Here is a 21,402-nt window from a genome sequence, read left to right as displayed (position 1 = left end):
GACTAGAAGGAGCAGTTGGAGATTGGAATCAGGAGACTCTGAACCAACTCTGACCCTGACTATCTGTGTGAGTTTAAGCAACCCATCAGTCTTCTGATTCAATATCTTCATCTGTAATAGGAGAAGAGGGTCTGGGATTGTGAGAGCACTGTACCTCATCTGTGATGTGGTCAAATATACATTTGCTTCATGAATGACTCCAAATGAATTGAAGCAGATACATCAGACTCTGACCTAATGGAGGCAGACATAGATTTTCAACCTACATCCAAACTTCCCTGTTAACCTTTCAGTGATGCCAACTGCCCAAAGACAGGTACCAGCATTCATCATAGTAAGTAGTACATTTTGTCTTCATGACTTTATAGCACGGCAGCACCCAACCCCAAAGCACACCAACAGAAACCCTGTATAATGCTCTGCTTTCTATGTTTTGATGCAGAAAGATCCTAAAATCCCTATTAAGCTAAATCATGGCAAAAGACAATGGGGAGAATGTGTGTCCAGTTTATAACTTCTAGACAACTGATTAACACTCTAAGATATTTGTACTGCAGGAAGGCACCAGGTATATTTGGAGAGATCAAGACCAAGCCATATGGCCCAGAATAACAGCAGAATCATGGCCAGGGAGTGTGCTTGGGCTGGATTCCCTTCATACTAGTTCTTATCCCTCTGGTTATCAGAAACCTCCTCCCAGACCTGTCATCACACCTGGAAATTTGAGTTGGAACTCATACCAGGAGGATAACTAGAAGTAAAGGGGGCATGTATCCTGACCCCTCTTGTAACAGAACTGAGTTTCTGATGGGGGGGAAGGGTGACACCAATAATTAATAATCATAAAATTATAATGTTTGTAATAACTGGAATTTGTTGAACATTTACAGTGTGTTCTGTGACAATATTTTAACCAATATTCTCTTGTTTAATTTTAAACAACACTATTAGATAGCTGTGTTACTTCTCCCATTTTAGAAGTAGAGAAGATAAGAAACAAGTCTCAGGTCATGCAGGTTGTATGAGGTGAAGCTGGGATTTGAACTGAGTTCCTTCTGATTCCTGAGTCAGAGCATGCCTTTGGGATTCTCCACTGCAGAGTGAGCACTGGAATAGCCTTGACTGTGAGTCTGACACTGGATGAGGTGCTTTACATAGGCTGACATATTTGATTCACCTGTTCACCTTACTAGATAAGTGTGTTATCACCCCTGTTCCGCAGCTAAGGAAATTGAGACACAGATGGGTGAAACAACTTGCCCAATGTCACACAGCTAGTAAGATTTGAACCCAGTCAGCTTAGCTCAAGAGCAGAGTTCCTCACTGCTACACAGTTCTTCACTGTCTCTCAAGAAAAGATAGAAAACAGTCTGCGAGTGACAGATGCCATACTGCCTTCAACAGGAAGCCTCCCAGAGAAAGTTCAGGAGCATCAGTTGAATAGGAGGTTCCAAGTGTGGTCAACATTGGTTGACATGGGGACCCACGTGATTGCCACACCAGGGACATCACTGTGGGCAACCACCTAGGACACGGTCACACTCCAGGGGCAAGAATTCTGGGCGTCAGCCCTCACCCACAAGGCTAGCCCCTTGCCTTCACTCTGCCTCCCTTGCCATCTAAATGATACTCATGCAAGATGAAGGATGTGCCAAATGCTTGCAGTTTGCAGTGTTTATGGGAAACTTTAAAAGCTGTATCTTCAGGCTAATTCAGCATCTTCATGCCATTTTTGACTTGATTTATCATCAATGGTTATTTTTGCTCTAATAGTAAAAAGCGCCAGTTTTGCCCTAAAATGGATTTATAAAAAGGAAAGCATCCAGGTAAAGAGGGGGAAAATACTTCTTTTCCTCTGCCCTCTCCCATCTAAGTTTTTTTTTGTCTTCTAACAAGCAAAACTAGATATAATCTTTGGGCTGAGTCTTTGGGCCTTTCCTGCCTGGTCTCTGCTATTCCTCCACCCTGGGGGACAGTTCTTAACCCCTTCCCTGTAGAAACCCTTAGGTTACCAGTGTTTACCAAACTTGACTGAAGTAAAGCTCTCTGGGCTCTAGCCCAGAATTGTGACCCCAGACTTGCAGGAGAGAGGCATGGTGAAATGTGGATTTAGCAGAGCCCACTGGTAGTTCTTATTGGTAAAGAATCTACCTCCCAATGCAGGAGACACAAGAGACACAGGTTCAATCCCTGGGTCGGGAAGATTCCCTGGAGTAGGAAATGGCAATCCACTCTAGTATTCTTGCCTGGAAAATTCCATGGACAGGGGAGCTTGGAGGGCTACAGTCCATGAAGTCCTAAAGACCTGGATATGACTTAGCAACTGAGCACACACCCGCATACATTTAATAGATACAACAATGTATTCTGTGCAGAAGTAAGCTCACTGTGACCCCATATGTCAGGTTTTACGTCAGATAACCACCAGGGAGTCTGTGAAGGAAGACTTTGAACTCTGAACATCAGGTCAGTTTGGAGGAGGGGTGGCAACAGACTTCGAGAATGAGTGATCGCAAGACTCCACCATCTGAGATTAAATGAGGCTCTCCTGCTGAATGTCTCTGCTGCTGCTAAGTCGCTTCAGTCGTGTCCGACTCTATGCGACCCCATAGACAGCAGCCCACTAGGCTCCTCTGTCCCTGGGGTTCTCCAGGCAAGAACACCAGAGTGGGTGCCATTTCCTTCTCCAGTGTATGAAAGCGAGAAGCGAAAGTGAAGTCGCTCAGTTGTGCCGACTCTTAGCGACCCCATGGACTGCAGCCTACCAGGCTCCTCCGTCCATGGGATTTTCCAGGCAAGAGTACTGGAGGCTGAATGTCTCTACCCTATCCCAAATTTCTGCTGGATGTTACTTTTCAGAAAAGCAGTTTATTGAAAAACATGTAAATGTAATAATTATATTAACATAGCACCTACTAAGGGCCAGGCACTACTAAATACTTGATGCTCACCAACTGCTAATCCTCTCAACTCCTCTTTGACATGGATACTGCTATTAATTTCTAGATAAGGGAACTAAGATAGGAGAGGCCACAGGACTTGTGAGCCTGGGGTGTAGACTCCTGTGTAGATCTCAAGCCTCCCCCCACGCACTGTGGCCTCTCAGCTGTCCCTTGGATCTCAGGAATAGTGATCTCACATGTAGGCTTAAGAAAAGAGAGTCTGGACCAGCACATCTCAAATGCTTGACCCAGCGCACCACTTGGGAGCTTGTTAGAAATACAGAATCACAGCTTCACCCCAGATCTTCTCTTTATATCAGACTCTGCATTTTAACCAGACCCCCAGGTGAATCATGTGCAATTTAAATTTGAGAAGTTCAGGGTTCCAGTGTCTCTTCTATATGGTCCAGCTCTTTCATGGGGAGGGGAGAACAATGAACGGACTTTAAAATATGGTATCATTTCTCATCCTCTTACTGCTTTAACAAATCACTCTCACCTTCAGCTACTGTGTTCAGTCCTCATCTTTGTCCTGGGCATCCCCGATAGCCCAGTTGGTAAAGAACCTGCCTGCAATGTAGGAGACCCTTGTTCGATTCCTGGGTTGGAAAGATTCGCTGGAGAAGGGATAGGCTACCACTCCAGTGTTCTTGGACTTCCCTTGTAGCTCAGGGGTAAAAAACCCACCTGCAATGTGGAAGACCTGGGTTCCATCCTTGGGTTGGGAAGATCCCCTGGAGAAGGGAAAGGCTACCCACTCCAGTATTCTGGCCTGGAGAATTCCATGGACTGTATAGTCCATGGGGTCGCAAAGAGTCGGACACAACCGAGCAGCTTTCTTCACTTTCACTTTCTTTAACTTGTCAGAGTCCTGATTTGTGCTGACAGAGAAAGGGACTCGGGCTGGTTGAAGTGGGGTGGTACCGCAGGGAGGAAGGCAGTGGAGACAGCAGCCGTGTCCACTGGGAACGGGCCTGTCCGTTGCCCTGCTGCCCTCGCTGCCACCTTCGGCCCTCCTGCCCTTTGCCCTGTTGGCTTCCTTCTTCTTTGAACCACAACAAAGGGGGGCTCCCCAACCAGTCGAGTCCTGGTATGTCCCTGAACATGACAGTCCCTCCAGCCACTGCTGATGTTATTAATTTTTAAAACAAACTTCCTGATTGAGGTTCTGGCTGCCTCTAAATTGTCTCTACAAGGAGACTGTGTACTAATTAACCCATAGAAACAATCAATGATGTACCTTTTTCAAGTTTCAGGGTGATTAGAATATGAAAATGAAGAGCACAATGGTGCAGATGTTTTAAAATCACAGCAGACAGCAATTAGTGACACGGAAACCAGCTGCTTATCTCTCCAGATAAAGCCTCTTAATAGGGAATTACACTGGAGGAGTCATTACCCAGATGGATCTCACATGATTTACAGAGGAGGCGGGGCAGCTTTAACTTTGATTTGTGAGCAGGTTCTTGTCAAGCTTCCTTCTTACCTCAAAAAAGGTGGATTTGTGGCTGAGATGGAAGTAGGCTTCATCTTTCTACCTGTTGACCCAGGTCAGGGAATCCTGCAAGGGTGAGGAAAGGAGAGAATGGGGCCTGCAAAAGCCACAGGCACCTGTCTGCTTAATTCAGGCTCTGTTGTTTGGGGTCAGCTCCTTCAGCTGTCCCCGAGCAAAGAGAGAGTGAGGTCTGTGATAGGGCAACACTACCTACTGCCTGCCTAGGTGTTCATTGGAAAGAACGTGTCCCTAAATTCTACTGAATGGCTTTGGGTGTGTATGTGTGTGTGTGTGTGTGTGTGTGTGTGCATGCCAGAGAGCTCTTTGTAACTCTTTTGTTTGATGTATTTTCTTTTACATAATTGAGGTAAATTTTACATATACTGAAATATATACATCTTAAGTATACAGTTCAAAAAGTTTTGGCAAATGCACATAGCTATGTAACTCACACTCTTATCATGATATAAAATATGTATATTATCCCTAGAAACTTTCCTCCTGTCCTTTCCCAATCCCACCCAACTTCAAGCATCCACTGTACTCATTTCTATCATAATAGTTTTACCTGTTCTAGAACTTTACACAAATGAAATCATACAGTATGTACTTTTTTGGAGTCTGGCTTTTTTCACTCAGCATAATTCATGCGTGTGACGTATCCATATTGTGGAATATATCCAAACTTCGTTCTTTGCCTTGATGAGTTTGTGTGTTCTTCTGCTGATTGACACCCAGGCTGTTTCCAGGTGTTTTCTACTCTGAATAAGCTGCTCTAAAGTTTTTGTAAAAGTCTGTTTATGGATACATGTTTTCATATCTTGGGTAAATACACAGGAGTGGAGTTGCTCAGTCATAGAGTATATTCTTGCCTTGAGAACCCCATGAACAGTATGAAAAGGCAAAAAGATACAACACTAAAGGATGAAAACCCCAAGGTTGGTAGGTGTCCAATATGCTACTAGGGAAGAGTGGAGATATAGCTACAGAAATAATGAAGAGTCTGAGCCAAAACTGAAACTCTACCCAGTTGTGGATATGTCTGGTGGTGAAAGTAAAGTCCAATGCTGTAAAGAACAGTATTGCATAGGAATCTGGAATGTTTGGTCCATGAATCAAGGTAAAAGGATGTGGTCAGACAGCAGTTGGCAAGAGTGAACATTGACATTTTCAGGAAACAGTGAGCTAAAATGTATGAGAATGGGCGAATTTAATTCAGATGACCATTTTATCTACTACTGTGGGCAAGAATCCCTCAGAAGAAATGGAGTAGCCCTCATATTCAACAGAAGAGTCTGAAATGCAGTACTTGCGATCAGTCTCATAAACGACAGAATGATATCAATTTGCTTCCAAGGCAAACTATTCTTCATCAAGTAATCCAAGTCTATGCCCCAATCACTAATGCTGAAATTGAATGGTTCTATGAAGACCTGCAAGACCTTCTAGAACTAACAAAAAAAGATGTCCTTTTTATCATAGGGGATTGGAATGCAAGAGTGAGAAGTCAGGAGATACCTGGAGTAACAGACAAGTTAGACCTTGGAGTACAATGAATCAGGGCAAAGGCGAACAGAGTTTTGCCAAGAGAATGTCTTAGCAAACACCCTCTTCCAACAACAAAAGAGACAGCTCTACCTGTAGATATAACCAGATGGCCAATACCAAAATCAGATTGATTTTATTCTGTGCAGTTGAAGATGGAGAAACTCTATACAGTCAGCAAAAAACAAGACCAGGAGCTGACTGTGGCTCAAATCATGAGTTCCTTATTGCAAAATTCAGACTTATATTGAAGAAAGTAGGGAAAACCACTAGGCCATTCAGGTATGACCTAAATCAATTCCCTTATGATTATACAGTAGAAGTGACAAATAGATTCAAGGGATTAGATCTGATAGACAGAGAACCTGAAGAATTATGGACAGAGTTTCTTAACACTGTACATGAGGCAGTGACCAAAACCATCCCTAAGAAAAAGAAATGCAAGAAGGCAAAATGGTTGTCTGAGAAGGCCTTACAAATAGCTGATAAAAGAAGAGAAGGGAAAGGCAAAGGAGAAAGGGAAAGATATACACAACTGAATATGCAGAGTTCCAAAGAATAGCAAGGAGAGATAAGAAAGCCTCCTTAAGTGAGCAACACAAAGAAGTAGAGGAAAACAATAGAATGGTAAAGACTAGAGATCCCTTCGAGAAAATTAGAGATACCAAGGGAACATTTCATGCAAAGATGGGCACAATAAAGGTGACAGAAACATTAAGGACCTAACAGAAGCAGAAGAGATTAAGAAGAGGTGGCAAGATCACACAGAACTATACAAAAGGGATCTTAAATGGCTCGGATAACCATGATGGTGTGGTCACTCAACTAGAGTCAGACATTCTAGAATGTGAAGTTAAGTGGCCTTAGGAAGCATTAGTAAGAACAAAGCTAGTGGAGGTGATAGAATCTCAGCTGAGCTATTTAAAATTATAGAAGATGATGCTGTGAAAGTGCTGCATTCAATATGTCAGTAAATTTGGAAAACTTAGCAGTGGCCACAGGAGTAGAAAAGGTCAGTTTTCATTCCAATCCTAAAGAAAGTGAGAAGTTAGTCTCTCAGTCATGTGGAACCCTTTGCAACCCTATGGATGTAGTCCACCAGGCCCCTCTGTCCATGGGATTTTCCAGGCAAGAATATTGGAGTGGACTGCCATTTCCTCCTTCAGGGCATCTTTCTGATCCAAGGATTGAACCCAGGTCTCTTGTATTGAATCCTAAAGAAGGGTAGTGCCAAAGAGTGTTCAAACTAACACACAATGTGCTCATTTCACGTGCTCTCAAGGTAATGCTCAAAATCCTTCAAGCTAAGCTTCAATAGTGCATGAACTGAGAACTTGCAGATGAACAAGCTGGATTTAGAAAAGTCAGAGGAACCAAAGATCAAATTGCCAATATCCACTGGATCATAGAAAAAACAAAGGAATTCCAGAAAAAACATCTACTTCTGCTTTATTGACTGTGCTGAAGCCTTTGACTGTGTGGATCACAGCAAACTGTGGAAAATTCTTAAAGAGATGGGAATACCAGACCACCTTACTTGTCTCCTGAGAAGCCTGTATACAAGTCAAGAACCAACAGTTAGAACTGCACATGTAACAATGGACTGGTTTTAAATTGGGAAAGGAGTACTTCAAGGCTGTATATTGTTACCCTGTTTATTTAACTTATATACAGAGTACATCATGTGAAATGCCAGGCTGGACAAATCACAAGCTGGAATCAAGATTGCACGGAGAAATAGCAATAACCTCAGATATGCAAATGACACCACCTAATGGCAGAAAGCTTAGAGGAATTAAAGAGCCTCTTGATGAAGGCAGAAGAGGAGAGTGAAAAAGCGGGCTTAAAACTACACATTTAAAAAACTAAGATCATGGCATCTGGGCCCATTTTCATGGCAAATAGATGGGGAAACAGTGAAAACTGTGACAGACTATTTTCTTGAGCTCAAAAATCACTGCAGACAGTGATTGCAGCCATGAAATTAAACGACGCTCACTCCTTGGAAGAAAAACTGTGATGAACCTAGACAGTGTATTAAAACGAAGAGACATCACTTTGCCAACAAAGGTCAGTTTAGTCAAAATTATGGTTTTTTCAGTAGTCACGTGCGGATGTGAGATTTGGACCATAAAGAAGGCTGAGCGCTGAAGAATTGATGCTTTCACACTGTGGTGCTGGAGAAGACTCTTGAAAGTCCTCTGGACAAAAACAAGATCAAACCAGTCAATCCAAAAGGGAATCAACCCCAAATATCACTGGAAGGACTGATGCTGAAACTGGAGCTCCAATACTTTGGCCACCTGATGCAAAGAGCCAACTTACTGAAAAAGACCCTGATGCTGGGAAAGATTGAGAACATGAGGAGAAGGTGGTGACAGAGGATGAGATAGTTTGATAGCATCACCTACTGAATGGACATGAGTGTGAGCAACTTACTGAAAAAGACCCTGATGCTGGGAAAGATTGAGAACATGAGGAGAAGGTGGTGACAGAGGATGAGATAGTTGGATAGCATCACCTACTGAATGGACATGAGTGTGAGCAAAGTCCAGGAGATTGTGAAGTACAGGGAAGCCTGGTATGCTGCAGTCCATGGGGTTGCAAAGAGTTGCACATGACTGAGCAACTATACACAACAGCAAAGGTAGAGTATCTCTAGCTTTAAAAGGCATGACCACAACAGCTTCCAAAGTTGTACCATTTTGCATTCCCTCCAGCAATGGATGAGTGTTTCAGTTGTCTGTACCCTTATCAGTGCTGGTTATCTTCAGTATTTTTAATGTTAGCTGTCCTACTTGGACTTTTATCTTTTGGGGCTCCAAAATCACTGCAGATGGTGACTGTAGCCATGACATTAAAAGACGCTTGTTCCTTGGAAGAAAAGTTATGACCAACCTAGACAGCTTATTAAAAAGCAGAGACATTACTTTGCCAACAAAGGTCCGTCTAGTCAAAGCTATGGCTTTTCCAGTAGTCATGTATGGAGTGAGAGTTGGACTATAAAGAAAGCTGAGCACCGAAGAATTGATGCTTTTGAACTGCAGTGTTGGAGAAGACTCTTGAGAGTCCCTTGGACTGCAAGGAGATCCAACCAGTCCATCCTAAAGGAAATCAGTCCTGAATATTCATTGAAAGGACTGATGATGAAGTTGAAGCTCCAATACTTTGGCCACCTGATGCAAAGAACTGATTCATTTGAAAAGACCCTTATGATGGGAAAAATTGAAGGCAGGAGGAAAAGGGGATGACAGAGGATGAGATGGTTGGATGGCATCACTGACTCAAAGGAATGAGTTTGAGTAAACTCCAGGAGTTGGTGATGGACAGGGAGGCCTGGCGTGCTGCGGTTCACGGGGTCACAAAGAGTCAGACACGACTGAGCGACTGCACTGAACTGAACTGACCCTACTTGGGGTTTAGTCGTATCTCGTTGTGGTTTTAATTGACAGTTTCTTGCTTCAAATGATGTTTGAGGACACTCATATGTGCTCCCTGTCCATTCCTACTCGTTTTGTGATCCAGCGTATTTGGGTGAATATATTTTGCAGCTGTGTGAGGTTAAGTTGGTTGAGAGCATTGATCAAATCTTCTGTATATTTTTTTCTGTTTTTTTTTTAAGTCAATTTGCTCTAGTAATTACTGAAAGAAGAGTGTTAAATCCTTTTAATTATGGTAGTCTATTTCTTCCTTTAATTCTCTTAGTTTTCATTTTCAGTATTTGATTCCCATATATCTGTATGAGGTGCAAACAAATTTAGGATTATTGTTTAATCTTGATGAATTGACTCTCTTATTTTGAAATGTCCCTAGTTATCTCCAGTAATACTCTCTGTTCTGAAGGTCATTTTGCACTATATTAATTGAGTCACTCCAGCATTCTAAAATTTGATGTTTGTGTGATGTGTCTCGTTCCATCTTTTTAAGCTGTATCTTTGTATTTAATGTGTATTTCTTCAAATATAAGTACCTTATAAGTGTATACTTCCATATACCCTTCTCTTGTCCTTTGTTTTATTGTTTTACATTTTATTTCTATAAAAGTCATAAACTTCATGATACATTGTTAATACCTCCACTTTAAGCAGGGCTTTTGAAGATTTTAAGACCAAGAATAGGTATTATATTATATGCCCTCATATATACTATTTCCATGTTCTTCATTCATTCATGTAGATCTGAGTTTCTATCTGGTGTTATTTTGCTTTACCCTAAAGGATTTCCTTTTACATTTCTTCTAATTCAGATCTGGGCTTCCCTGGTGGCTCAGTGTAAAGAATCTGCTTGCCAATGCAGGAGACATATGTCCATCCCTGGGTCAGAAGGATTCCCTGGAGAAGGAAATGGCAAACCACTCTAGTAGTCTTGCCTGGGAAATCCCATGGACAGGGGAAGCTGGTGGATTATAGTCTGTTGGCTCGTAAAAGAGTCGGATGCAGTTTAGCAACTAAACGACAAAAACAGTTCAAATCTACCAGCAGTGAATTTCCTCACTTTTTATTTTTCTGAAAATATCTTCATTTTGGCTTCATATATGAAGAATGTTTTCCTGGGATAGAAAAATTTAAGTTGACTTTATTTTCGTTTTAATACTTTAAAGATATTCATTGTCTTCTGGCTTGATTTTTATTGATAAAATGTCAGGCGTTATTTTTGTCACTATTTCCCTGTATATAATGTGTCTTTTTTCTCCTTTGCTTTTAACATTTTCTCTTTGGTCTTCATCAGTTTGTTTACAATGTATTTAGATGTAGTTTTTTATGTGTGCTTACTCTGCTTGGGATTTGTTGAACTATATGAATCCACATGCATTATTCTCCATCTACTGGGATTCCAATTTTATGTATGTTAGACCACGTGATAGTTTTCTATAGATCAGTGAAGTGCTGTTTGTTTGTTTCTCATTTATTTAAATCTCCCTCCCTCACTTCGTGCACCTTTCAATTTAGATAATTTCTGCTATCTTTTCTTCATGTTCTCTGAGCTTCTCTTCTATGTCCTGTAAGTTGTTAAGCCCATAGAGAATTTTTCATTTCAGTTATTGTATTTTTCCAATTTATAATGTCATTGTTATTTTGGTATAGTCGCCATCTCTATGCTGAGACTTCCCATATGTTTATCCGTTGTTCCGGTCTTTTCCATAATATTTGGCCATCTGCATAATGGCTGTTTTGAGGGCCTTAGATCTATATCTACCCTCCTGATTACAGGTCATATTTATCTGCTTCATTGCCTGTCTAATATTTTTTGTTGTGTCCTGGATATTGTAGATAGTATATTGTAAAGATTCTAAATTTTATAATTTTCCTGTGAAGAGTTTGGCTTTTGTTTTGCTTAGTAGTTAATTTATTGGCAAATTAGCTTTATCTTATTAAGGGTTCTTTTTAGACCTTGCTAGCTTTTACTCTAGGGCTCAAGTAGCCCTACTCTTAAGGAGAACTATTCCTGGGATATCAGCTGCCTATCTGGGATGTTTATTAAAGTCTCCCCATTCTGACTAGTCAGAAATGCAAGATTGCCTAATATTATGTGACCTTAGAACTCTAGCTCACATTCAGTCCCCGATAGCAAATATCTGCTGTACTTCATGGAGACTTGCCCTCAAGTGCAAGTTGAAGTTTAGCCAAAGACGTAGGGTATTTCTCTTAAGGTTTCCAGGGTAACTTTTCTGCATGGCTACCTCTTCTCAGGTACCCTGACCCCAGATTCTAGTCCCCTCAAGATTCTCACACTATGATCTCTGTTTCCTCTACCCATAGTTCTCTGGGTTCCACTTCCCTGTGCCTAGGTTTAGAAAGTTGTTCTTGGCAGAAAACTAGGGATATGGCAGAGCCTCTTAAGTTTCCCTTCTCTCTAGAATCACAGCTTATATTGCCTATTGCCCAATGTCTGAAAATAGTTGTTTCATGTATTTTATAGTTTTATGTTTATTTCCATAGCAGAGTCAAGTCTAATACCTATTAATGCCATTATGGTTGGAAACAAGTCAGCAATCATTTTTAATTACATAGAATAACTGTGTACTCAAGGAAGCATGTGATAGTGGCCTCTGCATTTGTGTAAGCTGTTATCACCCCCCAATAAATGGAGTACTTCAATATCATTCACGGCCCCCAAATAGCAAATCAAGAATGGTTCCTTTGGGAACCACATTAAGGTAACTTCCGAGGGCAATTCATGTGGCAGGAAATGAGAACTGTATATATATAATTGGAAACGTCATGTGCATTTAGGGGCTTTTCTATGTTCCATTGTCTTAGTCTGTTTGGGCTGCTATAACAGAATACCGTAGATGGAGTGGCTTGTAAAAACAGAAATTTATTTCACACAGTTCTGAAAGCTGGGAATTCCAAGAGCAAGGTGTTGGCAGCTTCAGTGTGAGGAGAGAGCCCGTTTCCTGAGTCATAGATGGCCCTCTTCCCTCTGTGTGCCTACATGGTGAAGGACAAGTGAACTCTCTGGGGTCTCTTTTATTATAACAGCATTAATCCTTTTCATGAAGTCTCCACTCTCATAACCTAATCCAACACTGTGCTCCCAAAGGCCCCACTTCCTGATACCATGACATTGGGAGTTAGGATGTCAACATAGGAATTTTGAAGGGACACAGAGAATTCATGGAATTCTCTGAATTTAGAGGATCATAAAGCCATGGTTTAAATCAGGTACTTAGTTGACATTCTTCTCTACCTACCATTCGCAAAAGCAGAACAAACTGGGCTTAGAAGAGATGCTTTGAGAGCAAGTTCAGTGGAAGCTGGCATGAGCATTCCTCCAATTCATGTGCCAAAATGGTAATTTTCAGTCTTTTCTTAAATGACAGACGCATCTCTCTCCACCTCCTTTCTCTTAAATGAAATCCTTTGCATGGCTGCTCTGTTCAATTGGGGGTTAAAAGAATGGCCCGGAGCCTCTCTGTTGCCCAATTCACTGGCTACAATTCAGAAATGTCTTTACAAAATCCTGGGACTCTGTGGAACACATTTGAAAACCACTGAGCTGGAACATCTCCTGATAATATCAGAGCCTCTTTAGTCCCTAACCCAGACCCCTGTCTTTGATATAATCTGGTAGTTCTCAACTCTGTCTGCGCATTGGGATGGCTGAGAGCTTTGAAAAATGTACTACTGTTCAGGTCCCACCTCTAGAATGTTGACTTAATTGGCCTGGGTCAAATCCGAGCTGTGGTGTTCTTTACAAAGCTTCCTGGATGATTCTAACGTGCAGCCAGGGTTGAGAACCTTGAATCAGACAGCGTGGAGTTGCATTCCTTTTCTCCCACACTCACCTCTTGCTCAGGCTTGAGCACTCACTTCAAGCCTCAGGGGTGGAATGCCAGGATTCCCAGAGCTCTGGGGTTGGCTTGGATGAGATGGGGAAGTAGAAATCCCAGGGTGGGAGGTCATGAACCTCTGCATGCCCAGTTCTTTCTGGGAGGACAGGATTCTCACCCACCTATGTAATTGACTCTTCTGCTCACTGCGCAGTATACTTGGAAAACCTGAACAGAGAATGGACTGTGTTAAAAGTTTCTAACTATGTGAATTACAAAGAGCTCAGAGAGCAATCAGGAATGCTCAGTGGTGCCAAACTACATATCCTAACAGGCCTGTGGTAACTCTGCATATTTACCACCAAAAAGTGCTGTGAATGTCGTAGCAACCACATAAGAGACCCACCCCAGAGGAATTATGGTGTTAAAACAGTAGATGAGTGGTTTTACAACTCAGTTATATTTCAGAATTATCTGAGGAGCATGTTAAAATGCACATTCCTTAGTCCCACCCTGGGAGATGGCCAATGAGTGTATCTGCAGCAGGGCGCAGGAATTTGTATTAATAACCAGAACCTTAGCTGGCTGTGATGCAGGGATCCAGGACCACATCTTGAGAAGTACCACGTGCCAAAATAAGAGATAAAGCTCCCCTCATTCCCTTATACCCAGGCACATCTTCCTGTTCATGTAAAAGCAAAATATCTCACAAACAGCACATTAAAATGACTGGTATCAGCAAACAGTAGCACAAACACAGCTAACCCAAAAGTGTCGTCTGTCATCCACAAAGTCATGCTTGATTTTTGATGAGTTATACGATTTTCCTCAGGCCAGAATCATCATGTTATCCTCTTATTGGGACAAAAATTGGGACTTGCTTTGGATAACCCTGAGATAAGTCTCCTTTACTCCATTTTCATAGACTTTTAAGTTTTTATGCAGTGATTTAATGCTTGTTTTTTAAATTATGTAAAAAAATAAAATGCTCTTTAAAAAGAAATCTGACTTGTACAAAATTTAAATTTATATAAGTTAATTTATACATTGGTTGTGGGGGAGGGTGTAGTTATCTACTTTATAAAGTAATTTTCACATGACAGACATGCTTCTATAAACACATCCTGTAGGAGAGAAATCTGTCTAGTGTTTTCAAAATGGTAGTTCCCTGATGAACATTTGGCCTAGGCTCAATGTGCATGGAAAGCACATATAAAAAGGAAGCCAGACCTTCAGAATGACTGTGAATTCCACAGTCAATTTGTGGGGATGGGGAAGCAACCAAGAGCCATGCTGAACTTGATTGTATTAAAAGTTTTCCATAAAAATAATCTAGCCCAATATAGAATATCATCAGCTCTTCCCTTCTTTGCTAACCATTTCAGAGATAGCCTTGCTGGGGACTGAGGGTGGTATAAAGTCCGTGAAAGATTCAGGTCTGATCCCCGGGAAAAAACCCCACAGTCTAAAGGGGAAATGGAAACATGTGCTATGTGGGTTAATAAAGGCCCCAGTCAAAGCCCTCTATGTGGAATCATATCCCCCAGACCGCTGGGGAAGGACGAGAGGGAGAGCTTGCACCCCTGCAACTGAGCTCAGAGCCTGTTTTGCCTTGTCTATCTCTGTCTCAATGGAGTAAGTGCTCAATTCTCAGTGAAGGACATATTGGAACTGACAGCCTCACCATTGTGTATATAATCTGTCATGGCTGACAGATGAAGAAATGGGATTTTGTGAAATGCAACTGGATATAGCCATCAGCCACTGCTGGAAGGAAAGCCTTGTTCTCCTGAACCCCTTAAAAAGCACTCCTCCTCAGTCCTCTTTGCCCCTTCACTGCAGCCATCTGAGCACCAGGCTTAAAGCACCATTTCCCCCGTTACTGCTGATCTTTTGTTGTGCTTCCCTTTTGTGCACCCTGCCCTTTGATTGCCAGGCTCTCCCAGCAGGGCAAATTGCAGCTGAAATGGTAGAAACAATGGGATCCGGCAGTGTCCAGATGGAGGCACTGAGAACCAGGCATGCTTAACTGCTTACTTTCAGCTGGTCTGCCCTGAGTGTAAGTAAGCAGGCCTCACCTTTCAACTGCCAGAGTGAAATCCACCCTCCTGACAGTCACATGGGTTTCCCCAAAGGCAGAGTTAATTGGAAAGTGAAACAATTAATGGGAGATGGAAGAGAGCTAACAGTAAAAATTGCTTTGAGGGGGAGTTACCGTTCAAGTATCTTTAGTCCTTAAGTATTTGGGAAGGATCTTTTGTTCAACATTTAATGCATCTGAGCACTCCAGTTTCATTATGAGCCATTATGAAATGAGTGATTGGTGCCTTATGGTCTTTTGTGTGTGGCCATGTATTTTGTCATGGTAATAGACATCTTAAATATCATTTTGTTTGTTCATTCAACAAACATTTATTGAGAACTTTCTGGGTGGTTTGCTTTGTAGTAGATACTGGGGATAAAAGGATAAATGAGAGCATCTCTGACCTCAAAATACTTCTAGTCTAGGAGAAGACAGAAAAGTACACAAAAAATAGCACATTGCATTACAAGGATTGTGATAGATGTCTTCATGAGAGATAATGGTGCATGCAGAAGAAATGTCCTAAGAAATAGGGCTGGAGAGGGTAACTGTCTGCAGACAATATGTTGCAATATACAGGTCACTAATCTCACTAATGATAAAATGGATTACCCATAGTAAAATGGGTCTTCCCTCATTTATTCAATAAATGTTTATTGAGTGCCTACTATTTTCCAGGTACTGTGCTTGGTATCTCTGTGATGGTGTATACAGGCTAGAAAGGAAAACAGGCATTAATTAAATTAGCACAAAAATCAAATGTAAATTTAAAACTATGATAAGTACAACAAAGATGAGGTACATTATTTCATGAAAACATTTAACAGGCCCCTTTCCCTTTTCTTTGTTTTTTTGGAAGAAAGTTAAGTCTTATTTATTTTTAAAACCAAACCACTAGGAAAATATATCACAGTCTTGAAACAATAAACAGACAATATTATCGTTTCAAGTAATAAGTTGGTAAAAAGACAAGGTCCTTATCAAAATGATAAGGTGCCAGAACTGGGACAAGAACAATGCATGTAGCAAAGGCCCTAAAGTGGTATTTGGTAACAGAGGACAGTCCCTTTATCACTCTAAAGGAGCCACAGTTCACCCCTGAGTTGCTTGCTTTTCCTCCCTTGACTTTTGTGTTGCCAGAAGATTGTCTCAATAAAGCTTTGTCATTTCTGGGGGCAAAGTAAGCAACACTGGGTTTAGACTTTCATTCTATTTCATGAAAACCAGATTTTTCCAAAGCCCGTACTTCACGACAAACTTCCCCTCTTAATTCCTCAGCTTGTGCTGTTTCTGCTTCTTGGTCCCTAATGAGCTGCTTGTTTGAGTGCAGGGATGCTGTACGCCAGGGTAAACCCCAAGCAGACATGAACTGCAATAGGAAACCATGTGCGTTTGAGGAGAAGCTGGGGCAGAAATAAGTTGCAGCTGGAGTTATGGAAATGAGCACAGGTTGTTGAGAAGCTAAGATGCTCTCCTGAACTCTGCCACCTTGGGCAGGACTCTCCATGGTTGAAGTTTTGACCTCTTCATTTGGAAAATGGAAGCATTGGACTATGGGACCTTTAGAGGACCTCCCATCTCTAAACAGTTCTCATTCTTGAGATTGCATTAAACCAAGATAGATCCTGTTATTTAGGGCGAGAAAGGCGATTAAAGCATCCTTATTAATGTTCAAAATCAACACAACATATTTTTACTAAAGAAACTGAAAAATACCTCCACAAAGCATTCTGGTGTTAAAGGTGGCTATTTCCAACTTATAAATAATTAAGCCTTTTGATATGAAATTTTAAATAGTTTCAACATGCTCATCTTTGTTTCTCTCTCTCTCCTTCTCCATTCCACCCACCCTTAGGCTTATGAGCGGCCACAGAAACACTCAGCTCTCCACTATGACCCAGGCCTCCCACAGGATTTCACCAGTGACACCTTAAAACCAAAGCACCAGCAAAAAAGCAGCAGCCAGAACCACATGGACTGGTCCACCAACTCTGACAATGGACCTGCCACTCAGAATTGCTTCATCAGTCCAGAGTCTGGCAGAGAAACTGCAAGCACCAGCAAGATCCCAGCTCTTGAGCCCATGGCTTCCTTTGCAAAGGCCCAGGGTAAGAAAGGCAGTGCAGGGAGCACATGGAATCAGTTGTCTAACAGTAACAAAGATCTGCTCTTGGGAGGTGTGGTTCCATCTCCAAGCAACCACAGCTCACCAGCCCCACCCAGCAGCTCTGCTGAGTGCAGTGGGATTCAGCCCTTGGTAGATCAAGATGGAGGAAGTACAAAGGAGCCCCTTGAACCACCTACTATAAGCAGCAAGAAAAAGTCCAGTAAAAAAGACGTGATAAGTCAAACCATACCAAACTCAGACCTAGACTGGGTCAAGAATGCTCAGAAAGCATTTGACAGTACAGAAGGGAAAAGGGAAGGCTACTCTGCAGATAATGCCCAAGAGGCCTCACCAGCTAGGCAGAATGTGAGTTCCATCAGTAATCCTGAAAATGACTCAAGCCATGTCCGGATTACTATCCCTATCAAGGCACCTTGCCTCGATCCAAGCAGCCATAAGAGGAAAAAGAGACAGTCCATCAAAGCAGTGGTGGAAAAGATCATGCCAGAGAAAGCCTTGACTTCTGGAATCACTATGAGCAGTGAAGTAGTTAATAGGCTATTTTCCAACCCTGAGGGTAATAAGAAAGATCCCCGTGTCCCTAAGTTGGGTAAAATGATGGAGAACGAGTCGCCCTCAGCTGGCCTTGAAACTGGTGTAAATGCAGAGAAAGTTGTCCCAGGAGGTGTACCTAAGCAGAGAAAGCCACCCATGGTCATGACGCCCCCAACATGCACAGATCACTCTCCAAGAAAGCTGCCAGAAATCCAGCACCCCAAATTTGCTGCAAAACGGAGGTGGACGTGCAGCAAACCAAAACCCACCAGTCTGCTTCGGGAGGCAGTCATGGCCACCTCCGATAAACTGATGGTGGAACCACCTTCTGCTTATCCCATCACTCCATCCAGCCCTCTCTACACCAACACAGACAGTCTTACTGTGATCACGCCAGTCAAAAAGAAGCGGGGGCGACCAAAGAAGCAGCCTTTGCTCACGGTTGAGACAATTCATGAGGGGACGTCCACCAGTCCAGTCAGTCCCATCAGTCGGGAGTTTCCTGGCACCAAGAAGAGAAAGAGACGACGCAGTTTAGCTAAGTTGGCCCAACTAGTGCCGGGAGAGGACAAACCCATGAGTGAGATGAAATTTCACAAAAAAGTTGGAAAGCTTGGGGTATTGGATAAGAAGACCATCAAAACTATTAATAAGATGAAAACACTCAAGAGGAAAAATATATTGAACCAGATCTTGTCCTGCTCCAGCAGCATAGCACTGAAGGCCAAAGCTCCCCCGGAGACCAGCCCTGGAGCAGCAGCGATCGAGAGCAAACTGGGCAAACAGATTAATGTCAGCAAGAGGGGCACCATCTACATCGGCAAGAAAAGGGGCAGGAAGCCGAGGGCAGAGCTGCCACCCCCATCCGAAGAACCCAAAACAGCCATCAAGCACCCGAGGCCTGTTTCTAGCCAGCCGGATGTTCCCGCCGTGCCTTCCAACTTTCAGTCACTTGTGGCGTCTTCACCAGCAGCTATGCACCCACTTTCGACACAGTTGGGTGGGTCCAATGGCAACCTGAGCCCCGCCAGCACTGAAACCAATTTTTCAGAGTTGAAAACTATGCCAAATCTCCAGCCCATCAGTGCTCTTCCAACCAAAACCCAAAAGGGAATCCATAGTGGGACCTGGAAGCTGTCTCCACCCAGGCTGATGGCCAACTCCCCTTCACACCTTTGCGAGATCGGGTCACTTAAGGAGATAACACTGTCCCCTGTGAGCGAGTCCCACAGTGAAGAGACGATCCCGAGTGACAGTGGCATTGGGACAGACAACAACAGCACGTCTGACCAAGCAGAGAAGAGTTCTGAATCCCGACGGAGGTACTCTTTTGATTTCTGCTCCCTGGACAACCCGGAGGCCATCCCATCTGACACCAGCACAAAGAACCGGCATGGCCACCGGCAGAAGCATCTCATCGTGGACAACTTTCTGGCCCACGAAAGCCTCAAGAAGCCAAAGCACAAGAGGAAACGGAAAAGCCTGCAAAACCGTGATGATCTCCAGTTTCTGGCAGACCTAGAAGAGCTCATCACTAAGTTCCAGGTGTTCAGGATCTCCCACCGGAGTTATACCTTCTACCATGAGAATCCGTATCCCAGCATTTTTCGGATTAATTTTGATCACTATTACCCGGTGCCATATATCCAGTATGACCCGTTGCTCTATCTTCGTAGGACTTCAGACTTAAAGTCAAAGAAGAAGCGTGGTAGGCCTGCAAAAACCAATGACACCATGACAAAGGTGCCTTTTTTACAAGGGTTCAGCTACCCTATTCCCAGTGGAAGTTACTATGCACCCTATGGAATGCCTTACACATCAATGCCTATGATGAACCTTGGTTATTACAGTCAGTACCCAGCTCCTCTGTACCTGTCACACACGCTCGGAGCAGCGTCCCCATTCATGAGGCCAACAGTGCCGCCACCTCAGTTCCACACGAGCTCCCACGTGAAGATGTCTGGTACGGCTAAGCATAAAGCAAAACACGGGATGCACCTGCAGGGGCCCGTGGGCCTGGGCCTCGGTGACAGGCAGCCACCCCTGAATCCTCCCAAGGCGGGCGGCGCCAGCCTGTCCAGCGGTCGGCTCCACAAGCGGAAACACAAACACAAGCACAAGCACAAGGAAGACCGGCTCCTGGGGACCCACGACAACCTGAGTGGTCTCTTCGCAGGCAAAGCCACTGGCTTCTCCAGCCACATCCTGGGCGAGCGGCTGGGCAGCGCGGACAAAGAGCTCTCCTTGGTGAGTGAGAAGAGCAAGCATAAGGAGAAGCAGAAGCACCAGCACAGTGAAGCCGGCCACAAAGCGTCCAAGAACAACTTTGAGGTGGACACCTTGTCTACGCTGTCGCTTTCGGACGCCCAGCATTGGACGCAGGCCAAGGACAAGGGCGACTTGGGCAGCGAGCCTGCGGACTCCTGCGTGAAAAGGTACTCTGGCAGTGGTGGGGACGGGGGCAGCGCAAGACCGGAGAGCCTGGATGTGTTCAGCGAGATGAACCCTCCAAACGACAAGTGGGACAGTGATGTGAGTGCGAATAAAAGGAGGAGCTACGAAGGCTTTGGAACGTACAGGGAAAAGGACATCCAGGCCTTCAAGATGAACCGCAAGGAGAGGAGTTCCTACGACTCCTCCGTGTCTCCAGGTAAGGCCGAATTTTCTTCAGACTCGGGCTGTCCTGTGACTTGGTTGCTGGGCCCTGCCATTCAGCAGTCCACTGTCTTTGGCACATTATTGCACTCACTAGTTTCAGCAGAGAGGTAGAAACCATGTGACAATGGGTCTTCTTGTACATTGGAGTCTGCTGTACGTTTTGGGCCTTGTTTACTCAGTATTTATTATCTTGTCTCTTTTGGAGCCGTTGCCTGAGAACTGTGGGCCCAGAGGCAGCCCCAGTAGCTGCCTAGACTACATCCATACCCACTACCTTTATGCTTTTAATGAAAAATATGGTGCCTAGGTTCTCATCTGATCAGATGATAAATTTGCGAGTTGGGTAAATCTTGTAAAACTCACTAGAAATACCAACAAGATCCCAGGAATGTCAGAGCTGCATGCAAATGAATAATCTAGTTTATCTGACATGCTAGCTCTAGATGTCACACAGCCTAGGTTGACACATCTATAGCAGAGCCATTGGAAGCTAATGACCAGTGAATCTTGAAGGCTACATGGTAAGGAAGCCACAGACCAAGGCCATGCTTTCTTCTTTTTGTCCACGGGCATTTGATAAGCAGCCCTTTGTAGACCCCTCAAGTGAAACCTTGACCTGTCATTTCCCTGCATAGAAGTGGGGCCGGGGCGGAACCTGGCTGTCAGCACCATAAGTCTCCTGCCTCCGCGGGACTTTACCACCGTGTCTCTTGGCACATCCACTGGGGTTGGGATTTGCCCACT

At 43.4% G+C, this 21,402-nt stretch overlaps 1 protein-coding gene across 3 annotated transcripts in view; it reads left to right on the top strand.

The window, feature by feature from the left end:
* SETBP1 (SET binding protein 1) overlaps positions 1-21,402 on the top strand; it is a 398,052-nt gene that overhangs the window by 263,190 nt on the left and 113,460 nt on the right. For all 3 annotated transcript variants that reach the window (XM_070452640.1, XM_070452639.1, XM_070452638.1), the window contains one exon: positions 17,194-20,650. In XM_070452640.1, coding sequence (XP_070308741.1) covers positions 17,194-20,650 — 3,457 coding nt within the window. The remainder of the gene's footprint in view (positions 1-17,193; positions 20,651-21,402) is intronic.

Source organism: Odocoileus virginianus, chromosome 22 (assembly GCF_023699985.2).
Source record: "Odocoileus virginianus isolate 20LAN1187 ecotype Illinois chromosome 22, Ovbor_1.2, whole genome shotgun sequence".
NCBI classification, from domain to species: Eukaryota; Metazoa; Chordata; class Mammalia; order Artiodactyla; family Cervidae; genus Odocoileus; species Odocoileus virginianus.
The sequence above is the reverse complement of the archived record's forward strand: the minus strand, read 5'-3'. Positions and strand labels throughout refer to the sequence as shown.